Here is a 19,292-nt window from a genome sequence, read left to right as displayed (position 1 = left end):
TGCACAAGGGGGCACATGTGTCTGGAGTTTGTTTACAGTGGCTGGAACCTTGGTGCACCCATTCTCTTTCTTTCCCCCTCTCTCTGTTAAATAAATAAATATTTTAAAAATAATAAAATAACAATAATAGCCAGGCTGGGTGTGGTGGTACACTCCTTTAATCCCAGCACTTGGGAGGCAGACATAGGAGGATCACCATGAGTTTGAGGCCACTCTGAGACTTCAGAGTGAATTCCAGGTCAGCCTGAATTGGGTGAGACTGTAGCAAAAAACAAAAACAAAAACAAAAACAAAAACAAAAACAAAAACAAAAGCCAAGCCAGACATGGTGGCACACATCTTTAATCACAGTAATTGTGAGGCAGAGGTAGGAGGATCACTGTAAGCTCAAGGTCAGCCTGGACCTACAGAGTGAGTTCCAGATCAGCGGGGCATGCTGGCACATGTCTTTAATCCCAGCACTTGGGAGTCAGATGTAGGATTACCTTGGGTTGAGGCCACCCTGAGACTACATAGTGAATTTCAGGTCAGCCTGGGCTAGAGTGAAACCCTACTTTGAAAAAACACAAAAAAAGAGTTCTAGATGAGGAGCTGGAAGAGATGGCTTAGTGGTTAAGGCGCTTGCCTGCAAAGCCTAAGGATGCAGGGGCGAAACCCCCAGTACCCACATAAGCCATATGCACAAGGTGGCACATGTACCTGTACCTGGAGTTCATTTGTAATGGGTAAAGGCCGTGGCATACCCATTCTCTCTCTCTCTCATCAATCAATCAATAAAAAGTCTTTAAAAAATGAAGAAAGTAGTCGGGCATGGTGGCGCATGCCTTTAATCCCAGCACTCAGAAGGCAGAGGTAGGAGGATCACTGTGAGTTTGAGGCCACCCTGAGACTACATAGTGAATTCCAGGTCAGCCTGGACTAGAGTGAGACCCTACCTCAAAAAAAAAAAAAAAAAAGAAAGAAAAAGAAAAAGAAAGTAAGAAAGTAAGGATAGAGAGATGGCTTAGCGGTTAAGGCTCTTGCCTGCAAAGCCTAAGGACCCAGGTTCAATTATCCAGCTCCCATGTAAGTTAAACGCACATGGTGGCAAATGCGTCTGAAGTTAGTTTGCAGTGGCTAGAGGCCCTCTCCCTTCCTCCCCCTTTCTTTCTCTCTCTCTGTCTATAATAAATAAATAAAAATAATTTCAAAAATGAAGAAAGTAAGCCAGGTATAGTGACATATGCCTATAGTACCAGCACATGGGAGGCTTATAGCAGCCTGGGCCACATGTAGAGTGAGTTGAAGGACTGCCTGGATGGATTCTGTGTCAAAATAAAAAGTGAAGAGGAAGCCGGGCATGGTGGCACATGCCTTTAATCCTAGAGCTTGGGAGGCAGAGGTAGGAGGACTGCTGTGATTCCAAGGCCAACCTGAGACTACAAAGTTAATTCCAGGTCAGCCTGGGCTAAAGTGAGACCTTAATTCAAAAAACTAAAAAAAAGAAAAAAAAACCTGTACTTGGGAAAATTTAACACTCTGGGGTTCAAGTAAGAACACTATTAGCCATGGCCTGGGAAGATAACTTAGCAGTTTAAGGTGCTTGCTTGTAAAGCCTGTCTTCCTGGGCTCAATTCCTCAGACCCAAAACAGGGGGCATGAAACCAGGCATAGTGGCACACACCTTTAAATCTAGTTAAGAGGCTGAGGTAGAAGGACCATTGTGTAAGTTTAAGGCCAGACAGGGCTAAAGAGTGAGTTCCAGGTTATCCTGTGGTAGAGTGAGACCCCGAGTCTCAAAAAATAACAAAAAAGGACAGGAGAGATGTCTTAGTGGTTAAGGTGCTTGACTGCAAAGCCAAAGGAACCAGGTTCAATTCCCCAGGACCCACATAAACCAGATACACAAGGTGCATATGAATTTGGAATTCTTTTGCAGTAGCTGGATGCCCTAACACACCCATTCTCTCTCTATTTTTCTTTCTCTCTCTCTTCCCCTCTTTTTCTATCTCCCTCAAATTAAAAAAAAAAATACCAAAAAAAGCCTGATATGGTGGTGCATGCTTTTAATCTCAGCATTTGGGAGGCAGAGGTAGGAGTTGAAGGCCAACTTGAGACTACATAGTAAATTCCAGTTCAGACTGGGCTACAGTGAGACACTACCTCAGAAAACCAAAATAAATAAAATAAATAATAAATAAATAAAAATTCAAAGTAAAAGAGCTAGGAAGAGGCAGGGCATGGTGGAGCACACCTTTAATCCCAGAACTTGGGAGGTAGAGGTAGGAGGATTGCTGTGAGTTCAAGGCCATCCTAAGACTATATACTGGATTCCAGGTCAGCCTGGGCTTCAGTGAAACCCTAACTCAAAAAAACAAAAACAAAAATAAAAGGCTATCCTGAGACTAAATGGTGAATTCTAGATCATCCTGGGCTAGAGCAAGACCTTACCTCAAAAAAAAAAAAAAAAAAAAAAAAAAAAAGAAACAAAACAAAAGGGCTGGAGAGATGGCTTAGCAGTTAAAGGCACTTGCAAGGTCTGCTAGCCCAATGTTCTATTCCCCAGGACCCAAGTAAAGCCAGATGCACATTGGTGCATGCATCTGGAGGTTGTTTACAGTGGCAGGAGGCCCTGCTGTGCCCACACACATGCTCTCTGTGGCTCTTTCTCTTTGTCTCTCTTGCTCAATTAAATAAAAATATTTTTAGGGCTGGAGAGATGGCTTAGCGGTTAAACACTTGCCTGTGAAGCCTAAGGACCCCGGTTCGAGGCTCAATTCCCCAGGACCCATGTTAGCCAGATGCATGAGGGGGTGCATGCATCTGGAGTTCGTTTACAGAGGCTGGAAGCTCTGGTGCACCCATTCTCTCTCTCTCTGCCTCCTCCTCTCTGTCACTCTCAAATAAATAAATAAACAAAAAATTAATAAAAATATTTTTAAACTATCAAAAAAGATGAATAAGTATGGTGTTCATTTACAGCAGTAAGTGTCCCTGACACACCCATTCACACAAAGTGTGTGTAAATGAATTTTTTAAAGAAAGAACACTAGACAAGAGTTGAGAAAGGCGTAAGAGTGAAAACTCAAGGAAGGGGGTGTAGCTCAGTGGCAGAATCTTACCTATCATGTGTTTAATCTCTATTTTCTCTCTCTCTCTCTGTCTCTCTTTCTCACCCACCCACCCACCTACCTGAAAATAATCTCCATCTGACTCTTCAGGAGATTTGCTTGGGTGAGAGAAATACTGAACTCAGGAGCTCAAGCCAAAACATTAAAAAAAAAAAAAAACATACTGGTACTAATACTAGTGACCCAAAGAAGTGACATGATCATCTGTTGAGAATAAGGCCTGGTCATCAACTTTTTTTTTTTTTTAAAGGTAGGGTCTCACTGTAGCTTAGGATGACCCAGAATTCACTATGTCATCTCAGGGTCGCCTTGAACTCTCAGCCATCCTCCTACCTCTGCTTCCAAGTTCTGGGATTAAATGTGTGCACCACCATGCCTGGCTTTGATCAACCTTTTAATAATCTCCCTATTGTGACCTGTATGCAAATTAGAAAAAGCAATAGCCTAATTTGAATGATAGAGGGCAATAGGTTAATAGCAGAGGCTCTGGGCATTGTGGAGCACATGTATAATCCCAGCACTTGGAAGGCTGAGGCAGGAGGATCTCTGTAGTTTGAGGATAGCTTCAGTTATACAGGGAGTTTTATGAGATTCTCTCTCAAAAAAAAACAAAAAAAAAAAAAAAACAAAGTAGGCTGGAGAGATGGCTTAGTGGTTAAGGCATTTGCCTGTAAAGCCAAAGGACCCCGGTTCAATTCTCCAGGACCCACATAAGCCACATAAGCACAAGGGGGGCACATGCATCTGGAGTTCGTTTGCAGCAGCTGGAGGCCCTGTCATGTCCATTTTCCCTCCCTCCCTCCCTCCCTCCCTCCCTCCCTCCCTCCCTCCCTCCCTCCCTCTCTCTCTCTCTCTCTCTCTCTCTCTCTCTCTCTCTCTATCAACTAAATAAATAAAAGTTAAAAAAAAAGACACAGCACCTTCAGGTGTAACACTATAATTCTAGCACTCAGGAGGCTAAGGCAATAGGATCATGAACAAATTCAAGGCCAATGTGGCTACATGGTGAGCCTTGGGCCTGCCTGAATACAGTGCAATCTTGTTTCAAAACAATGACAATAGTGCAGGAGAGATGGTTTGGCAGTTAAGGTGCTTGCCTACAAAGCCTAAGAACCCAGGTTTGATTTCCTCAGTACCCACAATGTGTTGCATGTGTCTGGAGTTTGTTTGCAATGGCTGGAGGCCCTGGTGCGGCCCATTCTCTCTCTCTCTCTCCCTCTCCCTCCATCTGCCTCTTTCTCTCTCAAATATATATATTTTTTTACAAAAAAAGACAATAAAAAAATCAAAGAAGGCTGGAAAAATGACTGGCTTAGTGGTTAAGGCCTGAAAAGCCTAAGGATCCAGGTTTGATTCCCCAGTACCCACGTAAGCCAGATGCACAAGGTGGCACATGCATCTGGAGTTTGTCTGCAATGGCTAGAGGCCATGGTGTGTGTGCCCATTATCTCTCTCCCTCAAATAAACAAACAAATAAATATTTTTTTAAAAAAAATCAAAGGCTTGACATACTGCCCTAAATAATTTTGCTTATACTTAAAAGAGATAACTTATCATTAAAAATTTACGTTAAGCTGGGAATGGTGGTGCACACCTTTAATCCCAGCACTCAGGAGGCAGAGGTAGGAAGATCACTGTGAGTTTGAGGCCACCCTGACACTACATAGTGAATTCCAGGTCAGCCTGGGCTAGAGTGAAACCGTACCTCAAAAAAATATATTTTTTAAGAGCCAGGCATGGTGGCGCATGCCTTTAATCCCAGCACTCAGGAGGCAGAGGTAGGATGATCACCGTGAGTTCGAGGCCACCCTGAGACCCCATAGTGAATTCCAGGTCAGCCTGGGCTAGAGTGAGACCCTACCTCGAAAAACTGTGTGTGTGTGTGTGTGTGTGTGTGTGTGTGTGTGTGTGTGTGTGTGTGTAATGTTCTTCACTAAACTCTACAGGTAGCATATATTTTTATTCCTTCAAAAGAAGTCCATTTAGGGCTGGAGAGATGGCTTAACAGTTAAGGCGTTTGTCTGCAAAACCAAAGGGCCCCAGTTCCATTTCCAAGTATCCATATAAGTCAGATTCACAAGGTGGCTCATGCATCTGGAGTTCATTCACAGTGCTAGAGGCCCTGGCACACCCATTCTCTCTCTTTCTCTCATACATAAACAAAAGTAAAATATTATAAATGAAGCCCATTTGCTTTCCTTAGTATTGAAAAATCCTGCTTTGTGGACTGGAGTGATGGCTTAGCAGTTAAGGCACTTGCCTGCAAAGCCAAAGGATCCAGGTTTGATTCCTCAGGAAACCCATAAGCCAGATGCACAAAGTGGTGCATGTGCCTGGAGTTTATTTGCAGTGACTAGATGCCCTAGTATGGTCATTCTTTCTCTCTCTCTTCCTCTCTGTCCCTCTCTCTGCCTCTTTCTCTTTCTCAAATAAATAAACAAAAATTTTATATTCAGGGGCTTGGGAGATGGTTTAAGGCTTCTGGCCCAGGTTCAATTCCCCAGTATGCATGTAAAGCCAGATGTACAATGTAGTGCATGTATCTGTAGTTCCTTTGCAGCAGCAAGAAGCCCTGACATGTACCCCACTATCTCTCTGCTTGCAAATATAAATAAAACACAACAAATCCTGCTTCAAGGGAAAACAACATAAGAGAGATGAGATTAGGGAAGAAAATCTTGAACATCTATTTTTCCACCCTCCCCAAAGTCTATTTTCACCTATGCACTTAGGGTTTCTCATCCACTTACATCAATCATTACTAGATTTACTGTAGTTTATCATTTATCATTGTCTTACCTCTCGGTGTCGATCTCGGTCTCGAGACTTCTCTCTCACCCAGTCAATTGTGTTGAAATCATCATAAGTCCCTACACCAGGGATTGGCTCCTCCAAGAAGTCCATAATCCTATTTGAAGAGCCTATTCCACCACCATTGTATGTCTTGTTCCCTATAATGAACAGTAAACAAGTATTAGTATAATCAGATATTTTAAACTTCTTTTTTTCAGGTAGTGTCTCTCTGTAGTCCAGGATGACCTGGAACTCACTCTGTAGTCCCAGGCTGGCCTCAAACTCACAGTGATCCTCCTACCTCTGTCTCCCAACTGCTGGGATTAAAAGTTTGCACCATCATGCCCTGCCTTAGATTTCTTTTTGAGACAGACACAGCCTGTAGCCCAGGCTGTCCTGAACTCACAATGTAGATCAGGCTGGCTTTAAACACATGACAATCTGCCTGTCTCAGCCTGCAAGTAGCTGAGATTACATGTGTGAACACCATGCTTGGTTGGCTTCATTTTTTTGTTTGTTTGTTTTTCAAGGTAGGGTCTCACTCTAGCCCAGGATGACCTGAAGTCACTCTGTAGTCCCAGACCGGCCTTGAACTCAGCAATTTTCCCACCTCTACCTCCTGAGTGCTGGGGTTAAAGGTGTACACCACCATCCCGGGCTCCCTGGCTTCATTTTTAATGTTTCCTTAAACTATAAGATGACTATGACTACAGCTAAAGTGTGATGATTAACAATCTTAATCAGCAGTGGACCCTAGAAGCTTTATAGCTGGCCAGCCAGGCCAAATGTGCCAACTGGTGCAGTGGTGGCATGTCTGTTATGGGGAAACCAACTGCTCTCTGATTAGACTAGAGGCCTGCTCCACTGGAGGGAACTCATACCAGACACTGGAAACCTAATCAAAAGCTTATGGCTTGGAAGGTCATAAACCCTAGGGGGAAAACCACTACTATTGTCCTGTTAAATGGATATATTATACCACCAAACTGGCCTCTAAATAATTATGTTTATGCCCACATATTAATGCTACACTTACTCTTTTCAGATGGTAGTGACCACTGGAGTGATTCAAAACTCACTAAAGTGCTGAGAAGTTCATCACTAAATGAGAAATCTTTATCATACCCCCCAAGGATCAGGGACCATTGCAAAAGTGGTGGCAGAAAGAATATAAGAGCTAAAGGAAGGGTAGGATTGCTTACAATACTGTCTTCCAGAAACAAGGTGGTCTAGATATTCATGTCCTTATAGTGGCTGATGCTACCCTACATAAGACCTGCATAATAGGAGGAAAAAAAAAAACATTTCATGGCATCAAAACAGAAGATAGGGGGCTGGAGAGATGGCTTAGTGGCTAAGTGCTTGCCTATCAAGCCTAAGAACCCCAGTTCGAGGCTCAATTCTCCAGGACCCACATAAGCCAGATGTACAAGTTGGCGCATGCATATGGAGTTTTTTTGCAGTAGCTGGAGGCCCTGGCATGCCCATTCTCTCTCTCTCTCTCCCTCCCTCTTCTCTGTCTGTTGCTCTCAAATAAATAAATAAAAATAAACAAAAAAATCAAAACAAACAGAAGATAGACAAGTTAGAAAGAAGGGATTCAGGGGGAGGGAGGAATTACCATGGGATATTTTTTTATAATCATGGAAAATGCTAATAAAAATTTTAAAAAAAAGAAAGAAGGGATTCAGTGGAGTTTGGATTTGGGAGGATGAAAAGGGAAGGCGGTAGGAGGGGATTATGATCATGTTATATTTTTATTTATTCATTTGAAATAGGGAGGTAGAGAGAAGGGGAAAATAGAGAATGGGAATACCAGGGCCTATAGCCACTGCAAATAAATTCCAGATACATGTGCCACTTTGTATATCTGGATTACATAGGTACTAGGGAATTGAACCTAGGTCCTTAGGCTTAGGCTTCACAAACAAGTGCCTTAACTTCTAAGCCATTTCTCTAGCCCATGTTATAGTTTTATATTTATGGAAGTTGTCAATGAAAGTTTTATTTTTTTTGAAGAAAGGACTGGGAAGACAAGAGATGCATACTTGTGCAACAGTGGCACATGGCCTCTACGGGTAATCAATAGTTCTCTGATTGGGCATGAGGCCTGCTCAGTGGTGAAGAACTGATATCTGGTACTGGAAAAAAATTCAGAATCCCATTGTCAGGAAACTCAGACTTCAGGGAGAAGCCCCCACTGTTCTCTGGAGAAGAAGAGTAGGCCTGCATACCAAAAATTCCCTGAAATAACTTTGCATATCCCTTTAGCCCAAACTGCTCACTCTTGGTTAGAGAAACTGTTTTATTTCATATAGATAAAATGGAGGAGAACCACGATCCATCAGCAAGACAAAAAGATAGCTGACTGCTCACCACCAGACATGCCACCTCTACCACATCTGTCGGAGCCCAGGAGAAAATGCAGAGAAAGCAACAACATGAATGCTGCTCTTATTGTTAGCCTGACAACAAGCTCCAGGGCAATGGTGACAGACAGGGTGATCAATCAAAACTCATCAAAGCAGAAATCAAGAGGCTATAGAGAACTTAACACTAAATCAACTGCCAAAAGAACTGCCATGGCTCAGAGAACATTACAGAAGAGGGGCAGAAAGATTCTAAGAGCCAGAGTGGGTAGGAATATCCAGAGGCACAGTTCCCCAGCTATACAACAGCAACTGATTGAAGTCTTCATGCCCCCATAGTGAATAAGAAAACCCCATTCAGGAGAGCTCCAAGTAAAAGGGAACAGGGGCGAGGGGATTAAAATGTATATAACCTGCTATTTTACATATATATGACTTTTTTTTTTTAAAAAAAGGGGCTGGGGAGATTGCTCAGTGCTTGCTTTTGGAACCTGCCAGCCTGAGTTCAATTTACTAGTACCCAGGCAAAATCATATGATATATGTATGTGGAGTTCTTTTGCAGAGACAAGGACCCTGGCATACTCATACTCTTTCTATCTTTCTCTCCCCACACAATAAATGAATAATATATATTTAAAAAATAAAAACAAAGGCCCTCAGTGGAATGAGGGCAGGCAGGAGGGAAACGATAATATCAACATATGATGTATCCATACAAAGTTTCTACTTAATAAAAAAATCTTAAGGGCTGGAGAGGTGGGTTAGCAGTTAAGGCACTTGCCTGCAAAGCCAAAGGACCCAGGGGTCAATTCCCCAGAATCCACATAAGCTAGATGCACAAGGTGGCATATGCATTTGGAATTTGTTTACAGTGGCTGAAGGCCCTGGCATGTCCATTCTCTCTATCTGCTTCAATATTTCTCTCTCTTTCTCTCTCTCTCTCTTTCAAATAATTTTTTAAAAAAATCCCAAGGAAGCCAGGCGTAGTGGTGCACACCTTTAATCTCAGCACTTGGGAGGCAGAAGTAGGAGGACCGCCATGAGTTCAAGACCACCCTGAGACTATATGAGTTCCAGGTCAGCCTGGGCTACAGCAAGAACCTACCTCAAAAAAAAAAAAAAAAAAAAAAAAAAAAAAAAAAAAAAAAAAAAAAAACAGAAAAAACTTAAGGGCTAAAGAGATGGCTTACTGGTTAAGGAACTTGCCTGTAAAACCTAAGGACCCAGGATGGATTCTCTGGGTTCCATGTAAGCCAGATGTACAAGGTGGCACATGCATCTGGAGTTCGTTTGCAGTGGCTAGAAGCCCTGGAGCACCTATCCTCTCTCCTTCTCTGTCTCAGGTTGAAAAAAAAAAAACTTTCCTGGCATGGTGGCACATGCTTTTAATTCCAGCACTCAAGTGGCAGAGGTAGGAGGATTACCATGAGTTCAAGGCCACCTTGAGACTACATGGTGAACTCTAGGTCAGCCTGAGCTAAAGCAACCTTCTCCCCTCCCCCAAAAAACATTGAGCTGGGTGTGGTGGCATATACCTTTAATCCCAGCACTTGGGAGGCAGAGGTAGGAGGACTGTCATGAGTTCAAGGCCACCCTAAGACTACATAGTGAATTCCAGGTCAGCCTGAGCTAGAGTGAAACGCTACCTCGAAAAACAAAAAAACAAAATGAATAAATAAATAAAAGTGAGACCCTACCTTGAAAACAACAAAAACCTCATGTACTGTTGCGGCACACACCTTTAATCCTAGCACTCAGGAGGCAGAGGTAGGAGGATCGCCATAAGTTCGAGGCCAACCTGAGACTACGTAGTGAATTCCAGGTCAGCCTGGGCAAGAGCAATACTGTACCTCGAAAAACCAAAAAAAAAAATAATAATAATAATAATTAATTAATTAAATAAATGATACAAATTAACTAAATAAACCAGGCACAATACTGCAATACTTTAATCCCAGTACTCAGAAGGCCAAGGTGGGAGGATCACTGAGAGTTCGAGGCCATCCAGAGACTACATAGTGAATTCCAGGTCAGCCTGGACTAGAGAGAGACCTACCTTGAAAAACCAAGAAAAAATAGCAAATAAATAAAGTGTGATGATAAAGAACTATAATCATCTACCAGAAATATTCAAATTCAAATGTTTCTGTAGTCTATGCTCAAATGATAAGTGACTAAAAGCAACGTGAATGGAAAGGGACAGATTAGATTGACAGTACAAAGAGAAATGACAGGAGCTGATGTCTAATGGAAAAGAATTCATGGGGGAAAAAAAGACAGGAAGGAATTTGCAGCAGCTTAGGTATTTTAGTTCATGGAAAGGAGACAAAAGGGTGGAAGGTCATTTTATACTTTTGCCTGAGTGGGGACTCAAAGAAAGAGTTAAGCTAGTTGGAATGTACAAATTTTCCTTCAGTAGGTGGAAGACTTTGATCCCTGATATAATGGGCTGGTAGGAACTCTATGTATGTCTGAAAGTCAAAGATTTACAAGTTAGAGATTTAGAGAGCAGTGCTTACCTCCGTAATGAACTGTCCCTCCTTGATCCTTCAAGTAGAAAAAAAACATTAATTTGCCCACTCACCATGCTTGTTTGTCTGGGTTTTAGTTCTTCATTATAATTACTTATGTGTGTGGATCATTTATGTTCCTTTATAACTTAGCAGTCTTTGCTAGTACTCCTATAACTGAATTAATCATGGCCTTCTCCACAAAGCCTTGAACTTGTGGCCCTCCTGTCTTAGCCTCTTGAGTAACTGGGATTATAGGCATGTGCCACTATACCCAGCTCTCCCCACTGTCTTAGCACATACCTGATAGTCAATAAATAAATATTAGATGAACCAAAAACTGTTGGACAAATGGCAAGGATGAGAAAAGAAGTATTGCAGTTGTGCTTATGACAAATGTAAGTATTACTTGTAAACATTTCCAAAATATTTTGGCAACACTGTCTGATGGAACAATATTTTTTTATTTATTTTTTATTTATTTATTTGAGAGCGACAGACACAGAGAGAAAGACAGATAGAAGGAGAGAGAGAGAATGGGCGTGCCAGGGCTTCCAGCCTCTGCAAACGAACTCCAGACGCGTGCACCCCCTTGTGCATCTGGCTAACGTGGGACCTGGGGAACCGAGCCTCGAACCAGGGTCCTTAGGCTTCACAGGCAAGCTCTTAACCGCTAAACCATCTCTCCAGCCCATGGAACAATATTTTAAAAGTAAATTCAGCTAGGTGTGGTGGTGCACATCTTTTTAATCCCAGCACTTGGGAGGCAGAGGTACGAAGATCACTGTGAGTTTGAGGCCACCCTGAGACTACATAGTAAATTCCAGGTCAGCCTGCACTAGAGAGTGAGATCCCACCTTGAAAAACAAAAACAAATAAACAACACAAAACAAAAGTAAACACAAACCATGAAAACAGTATTGAGGAATCTGTAAATGCTTATGGGAGAAAATGCAGAATTAATGCCATCATTGAACTCACTCAGCCAAACCTCACATTTGCTGCAAGGACAAAGCTTCATCCAGACTCTGGTAAAGAACCTCTTTTGCAGTGAAAGCTCAAGTGGGCTTCAACAGGCTCCTCCTACATCTGCATGCCCACCTCCACTACAAACTCCTACCAGAAAACTTCTGCACTCACATGCGGTAAATTTGAATGAACATGCCAAGTTGGACTGGTTTACCAACCTAAGTCTTCGGAACTACCTAGTTCACCATACTTTTCACAAGCAATGTACATAATCGAAAGGAAAAGTTCAGCAGAGTCTAAGTCACCTAGAGGGTTGGGGATAGGTTAGGAAGGTGGCAGGGAGGAGTTGAACAAGTTAATCTTAAAACCCCAAACCAAAGTCCTTTCCATATCTTTATTCCTACCTGGCTGTAAAATGGATGTCTGCTGAATCACCAGCCCAGCATTTCCTATCATGTCAGTGTCATACTGATAAAGATGAAAGCTGGTATGTTGTTAGAGAGCTCAGCTTGGAGGGTGAAAACCAGCTAGGAAATAAGGACAGAAAGAGGAAGGTATGTGGGGGGAGGGAGCCAGGACCAAGCTGTTTCCACTCCCGAGTTAAATGACTGACATGAACGCAGGACAGCAAACAGAAATTGACTCCTCAAGGAGAGTTAATGTTTTCACTAAATTTGCTCTAAGAGTTCTCCTTTCAGAAGAAAAAGAAGACAGAATTTTATAAAACTGATTTTTAAAAGCATCAGCTAGCTCTCTAATGTTATACTATATATCACACGAGCCCCCCAGCGTTCAGGAAAAATGAAGATCTGCAACAGGGAGCGAGCCAGCGAACAGGCAGGAAAGAATCATATTACATCACTAGGTAACATGAGCACCACATCATCCTCCTTTGTCGTGGGTCTCCAGTTAGAGAGGCACAATTGTCAGGCCCCTTGCAAAGGGCAAGCAGTGATTAGAATCCTACTACCAACTGCTTGCAATTCTCCAGATCCCCTGCTCCCAGGGGCATGCTTCAGTCTGCTTACCTTCAATCACAGTTTTCTTTTTTTCTGCCTCAAGGAAGAAGTAACCTTGTTAGCCAACATTTACTCATTTAGGCTGAGGCGCGCTTTAACAGGAGACCCGCTCTGGGGCGCTTTAGAAGGGCACTTGCTGCGTTTCTCTGCTTTTCACAGCAACACACACCACCTAAAGAACCAGCCCGGCTCTGCTCCGGGGCGGTCAGTCAGAGTGTGATGTCACTGTTGAGATCACGTGACCAGAACCTTGGACCAGCCTTGGAGAGAGGAAGATTTTTAACCTAGCACGGAAGACTTAAAGATGTAGTCTCATCTAAACAAATTCCAAACTGGTGGGTGGAGGGTGGTTGGGTCTGCTCAGAAACAAGTTTTACTCATCATACTTCATTTAGCACAAAGTCCCAAAAGTCAAAGTTGAAGTACCCCAAACCGTTTACAGTTATAGTACTCCTACATTAAAAAGTGCACGGGCCAATATAGAAAATTTTTTTGTTTTGTTTTGTTTTGTTTTGGTGGTGGGTGAGTGGTTGAAACAGGGTCTCACTCTATTCCAGGTTGACCTGGAACTCACTCAGTAGCCCAGGCTGGCCTTGAAATCATAGAGCTACTCTTACCTCAGCCTCTCAAGTGCTGAGATTTAAGGCATGTGCCATCATACCCAGGTGAAGTTTTCTTTTTTAAAACTCACCAGTAATCTGGATGTGGTGGCACTGTACTCCCAGCATTGAGGAGGCTGGGACAGGAGGATCATGAGTTTGAGACCACTTGGGGCAACATAGCAAGACCCTGTTTCAAAAAATAAAATAAATATGAACAAAAATGCACTGGAGACAGTAATAACATGGATAAAACCCTCAAAAACGAAATGGTGGGCTAGGGCTAGGGCTAGCTCAGAGGTTAAAGCTGCTTGCCTGCAAAACCTGCCAACCCAGGTTCAATTCCACAGTACCCATGGAAAGCCAGATGCAGGGCTAGAGAGATGGCTCAGTTGTGAAAGGAACCTCCTTGTAAAGGCAGATGCACAAATTAACACATGTATCTAGAGACTGCTTGCAGTAGCAGAGGCCCTGACACATACATACATTCTTTTTCTCTCTCTCCAATTTCTCTCTCAAATAAATTAAAAAAAAAATACTTGGGATTTTGTCATTTTCTTTCAAGGCAGGATCTCACTCTAACCCAGGCTAACTTGGAACTCACTCTGTAGTCCCAAACTGGGCTAGAACTCACAGTGATCATCCTACCTCTGCCTCCCAAGTGCTGGGATTAAAAGTGTGTGCCACCTACATGGGAGGCAACACATGCCTGATATTGAAAACCTATGATGGGGTAGTCATGAATCTTAGGGGTATGTCTATTGCTGTCCAGCTAAATGTATATACTATGCTTATCAAACTGCCCAGTAAGTACTTCTCTTAATGTTCATACCCATACATTAATGCTACTCTCACTTTTGGCTAGAGAAGCTTCTCTTTTCAGATGGTGGTGACCTTGGGATGACTCAGAAGGCACCATAGTGCTGAGAAATGACAGAGGAGTGCTCAGCACTGAAATATCTCTATCACACCTTTTAAGGCTCAGGGTTGATTGTGGAAGAGGTGGTGGAAAGAATGAAAGAGCCAAAGGAAGGGTAGGACTCCTTACAATGTGCTGCTCCAGACACAAAATGGCCTGGATATCCATGACCTCACAGTGCCTGACACTACCTACACAAGACCATCATAAGAGGAGGAAAAGATCATGATATCAAAATAAAAGAGAGACTGATTAAGAGGGGGAGGGGATATGATGGAGAGTGGAGTTGCAAAGGGAAAGCGGGAGTATGGAATTACCATGGTTTATTGTCTGTAATTATGGAAGTTGTCAATAAAAAATAAATAAACCAGATACAAAAAGTAAAAAATAAATAAAAGTGCATGCCACCACACCTGGAAATAAATATGTTTTATAAAGCACAATGGTGAGTGAAATATTCTAGACAAAAATAGCATATAGGGCTGGAGAGATGGCTTAGCAGTTAAGGCACTTCCCTGTGAAGCCTAAGGACCCAGGTTCAATTCCCCAGTATCCACATAAACTAGGTACTCATGGTGACGCATGCATTTTGAGTTCATTTTCAGTGGCTTAGGGGCCCTGCCATGCCTATATTGTTTGTCTGTCTGTCTCCCTCTCTCTCTCCCTCTCCCTCTCTCAAATAAATAAAATAAAATAAACAACAGAAAATAAGAGCCAGGCATGGTGGCACACACCTTCAATCCCAAAATTTGGGAGGCAGAGGTAGAAGCATTGCCTTGAGGCCATCCAGAGACTGAATTCTAGGTAAGTCTGGGCTAGAGTAAGACCTTACATTGAACACTCACCTCCAAATAAGAGCATATCCCAGCATTTGGGAGGCAGAGGTAGGAGGATTGCTATGAGTTTGAGGCCACCATGAAACTACACAGTGAATTCCAGGTCAGCCTGAGCTAGAGTGAGACCCTACCTTGGAAAACCAAAGAGAGAGAGAGGGGGAGGGAGAGAGGGAGAGGGTGAGGGAGAGGGAGAGGGTGAGAGAGGGAAAAGAACATATAACATCATCATTCTATTCCTATAGTCCTCTTAGTCTAAATACAACCAACCACAACTGATATCATTTTAGGATATAGATGATTGCATTACAAAAGAAAAAGCAGAAGCAGCAACAGCAGCTGGGCATGGTGGCCCATGCCTTTAATCCCAGCATTTGGGAGGTAGAGGTAGGAGGATCACTGTGAGTTTGAGGCTAGCCTGAGACTACATAGTGAGTTCCAGGTCAGCCTGAGCTACAATGAGACCCTACCTAAAAAAAAAAAAAAAAAGCTCACACATATATTTTGTTTCATTTTCTATGTGTCCATTATAAATAAAGACATGAAATTGAGAGGGGGTAGAGTTAGGGTGACTGGACCACTAAAAGAGAAAAGTGCAGAAAAGTTTGTACTTGCTAGAAATAAAAGATGATCTGACTTCTTATCTCTTGCCTAGTGCCTCAGACCTATTTTTCCATAGTCAGGACCCCTCCTAGGAGGTAGGTTTTCATAAGATTTAAACATTGTGGTTGGTCAAATTCAGCCCCTCCCCCCCCGGAACTTGGTGCCAGAGCTAATCTCATCCTGAGACAGCCCTTAGCCCTAACAAACCAGTTGTCCCTCTGGTTCACCTGAGCCGGAAGACAGCCCACCACTATAAGGTTATAAATACCTTTGCAAGGGGAGGGCACACTCTCTGACCACTTGGGAACTTCCAGCTGTGGGTGAGTTTTTCCTTTGGCTGGGCCTGGGCTGAGCCACTTGGGAGAGCCCCCTAACCCTTACTCTCTACATGGGTTCTTTATTCCCTCCAGCTCCCCACATGGCAGGAGCTCCTTGAACTTTCTTTAATCTTTCTTTCTTTCTTTTAATTATTATTATTATTATTATTATTATTATTATTATTATTATTTTGGTTTTTCAAGATAGGGTCTCACTCTAGCCCAGGCTGACCTGGAATTCACTATGTAGTCTCAGGGTGACCTCGAACTCATGGCAATCCTCCTACCTCTGCCTCCCAAGTGCTGGGATAAAGGCATGTGCCAGTATGCCCAGATTTTTTGTTTGTTTGTTTTTTTGAGGTAGTGTCTTGTTCTAGCCCAGGCTGATCAGGGATTTACTATGTGTTCTCAGGGTGGCCTCGAACTCACAATAATCCTCCTACTTCTACCTCCCAAATGTTGGGATTAAAGGTGTGTGCCACTATGCCTGGCTTTTTCTTTTTTCTTTCTTTCTATGCTTTTTTTTTCAGGCCACATGGGTGCCTTTCCTTGGCACCCTACCTAGAAAAACCGAAAAGAAAAAAAGAAAAAAAATAGAAGCGAAACTAGGGTTTGGGGTACAAGGACTTTCCTGGACCCTTAGTACTCCATTACAAAACCAGATATACTGCCACCTACCTGTAATCACAACTAAATGGGAGTCTGAGTTAGAAAGATCACTTGAGCCCATGAGATCAGGACCAGCTTAGGCAATACAGCAAGACATTGTCTCAAAATAGCTGTTTGATCAGCCAGGCGTGATGGCATGCCTTTGATCCCAGCATTTGGGAGGCAGTGGTAGGAGGACCACTGTGAGTTAGAGGCCAGCTGGAGACTACAAAGTGAATTCTAGGTCCCTACCTCAAAAACAACAACAACAAAACATTTGTTTGGGGCCTGAAGGTGTAGCTCAGGGGAAGAATACATGCTTGGCATGCCTGAGGCCCTGCACTGAATCCTTAGTACCACCTGTCAAAAAAGAAAAAGGCAAAAAACTAAATTGCATATGAACATACATACAAAATCAGTTCTTTAAAAGTACCTACTCACTTTGAAAGCTCAGCACATAATCAAGAAAATGTGTTGAGCCGGGCGTGGTGGCACACGCCTTTAATCCCAGCACTCAGGAGGCAGAGGTAGGAGGATCGCCATGAGTTCGAGGCCACCCTGAGACTACATAGTGAATTCCAGGTAAGCCTGGACTACAGTGAAACCCTACCTCAAAAAACAAAAACAAACAAACAAACAAAAAGTGTGGAGGGTGACAGATATAGTTCAGATGGTAGAGTGTTTCCTTGGCTGGCTCTTGGTTCAATTCTCAATATTGCAAACAAAGAGGAATTCACTGGGCATGGAGCGTGCATATCTAAAAAAATCCCAGCACTCAGAAGGATGAGGCAGAGGAAGGATTGTTCAAGTGCAACCTAGGTTACCTTGTAAGTTTCGGGCCATCTTGAAAAAAGGAAGGAAGGTAAAGAGGGAGGGTAGTAGGTTCTCAGAAAGCAACATGAACTCTAATGCTTATTAATCCAAACCTGTATACAAGTAGCTCTTGCAGCCGTGACAAATAAATTCACCACTATATTTCCATCATTTTAAATGCTTTACCTTTGATAGCCCTATTATGAAGGCCATCTTTTAGAAAAATATTTATTTTTATTTATTTATTAGAGACAGAGAGAGAGTGAGAGTGAGAATGGGTATGCCAGGGCTTCCAGCCACTGCAAGCAAACTCCAGACACAGGTGTCACCACGTGCATCTGGCTTACGTGGGACCTGGAGAATTGAACCTGGATCCTTAGGCTTCACAGGCATGTGCCTTAACTGCTAAGCCATCTCTCCAGCCCATGAAGGCCATTTTTAAGGGGATTTTAATTAATTGTGCAATAAGATCAGCCCAATAAAGAATAAAATCAACTCCCAGCTCCCTAAGTGATCAACAAGGCAGTCACTGTTAAACATTAACCCATTCACAGTGTTTTCCAATAATCAGACCCTGCATGCGGAGCTTTGCAATGTTATTACTGTCATCAGTCCTAAGACCCAATACATCCTGAAATGTTAATACAACAAAACCTTACAAAAGTATGAGACACTGCAGGAAATTTAAATGCTTTTAGGATGATATAATTATTATCTTGATGAATATAGTGTTAATTAAGAGAACTCGGCTGAGAGATGGCTTAGTGGTTAAAGTGCTTGCCTGAAAAGCCAAGGGACCCAGATTCAATTCTCCAGGACCCACGTATGCCAGATGCACAAGTTGATGCATACCTGGAGTTCATTTGCAGTGTCTGGAGGCCTTGGTGCCCCCATTCTCTCTCTCTCTCTCTCTCTGCTTCTTTCTCACTCCCTCTTAAATAAAGTATTTAAAAAGAGAACTAAAGTGAAGTGGCAACTGTTATTAAGTAGCAATGAGTTAAATTCTGCAGAAGCAAGTCATTTAACCTAAGTTTTGTTGTCTTACACAACAAAACTTTTAGGAAAGTATGTATATCTTTTTATTTTTTTATTTATTTGAGAGAGAGGCAGATAGAGAGAATGGGTGCATCAGGGCCTCCAGCCACTGCAAACAAGCTGCATATACATGTACCATCTTGTGCATTTGGCTTATGTGGGGTCCTGGGGATTGAACCTGGGTACTTTGGTTTTACAGGCAAGTGCCTTAACCACTAAGCCATATCTTCAGCCCATATATCTCTTTTTAAATTTTTTTGCTTATCATTTTTATTTATTTATTTGAGAGCAACTGACAAAGAGAGAAAGAAGGAGGGAGGGAGGGAGAGAGAGAAAGAGAAAGAGAGAGAGAGAATGGGCATGCCAGGGCCTCCAGCCACTGCAAACGAACTCCAGACGCATGCGCCCCCTTGTGCATCTGGCTAATATGGGTCCTGGGGAATGGAGCCTGGAACCAGCGTCCTTAGGCTTCACAGACAAGCACTTAACCACTAAGCCATCTCTCCAGCCCAGCCTATATATCTTACTAAAATAGAAATATATAACCAATCTAATAAGCCTCCTTCAAAGTTAATAGTTATTAAACAGGATTTTATCTATTTTTTATGGTGTCCAGACAGAGCAGGAATTCACTCTATAGCTCCAGGCTGGCTTTGAACTCATGCCAATCCTCCTATCTCCATATCAGGTCTAAAAAATATTTTATCTACAGTATCTAAAGACCACAGAAATTCACTTACACTACCATATAAG

At 42.6% G+C, this 19,292-nt stretch overlaps 1 protein-coding gene across 3 annotated transcripts in view; it reads right to left on the bottom strand.

The window, feature by feature from the left end:
- Positions 1-19,292, bottom strand: part of Clcn5 (chloride voltage-gated channel 5) — a 251,784-nt gene that overhangs the window by 51,006 nt on the left and 181,486 nt on the right. For 2 of the 3 annotated variants that reach the window (XM_045141109.1, XM_004670060.3), the window contains one exon: positions 5,910-6,061. In XM_045141109.1, coding sequence (XP_044997044.1) covers positions 5,910-6,061 — 152 coding nt within the window. Of the gene's footprint in view, positions 1-5,909; positions 6,062-12,781; positions 12,961-19,292 lie in introns of those variants that run through there. The other variant, XM_004670061.3, reaches the window with a different exon arrangement.

The sequence above is a fragment of the Jaculus jaculus genome, chromosome X (genome assembly GCF_020740685.1).
Source record: "Jaculus jaculus isolate mJacJac1 chromosome X, mJacJac1.mat.Y.cur, whole genome shotgun sequence".
Taxonomy (NCBI): domain Eukaryota; kingdom Metazoa; phylum Chordata; class Mammalia; order Rodentia; family Dipodidae; genus Jaculus; species Jaculus jaculus.
This window is presented reverse-complemented; position numbering and strand designations above follow the sequence as displayed.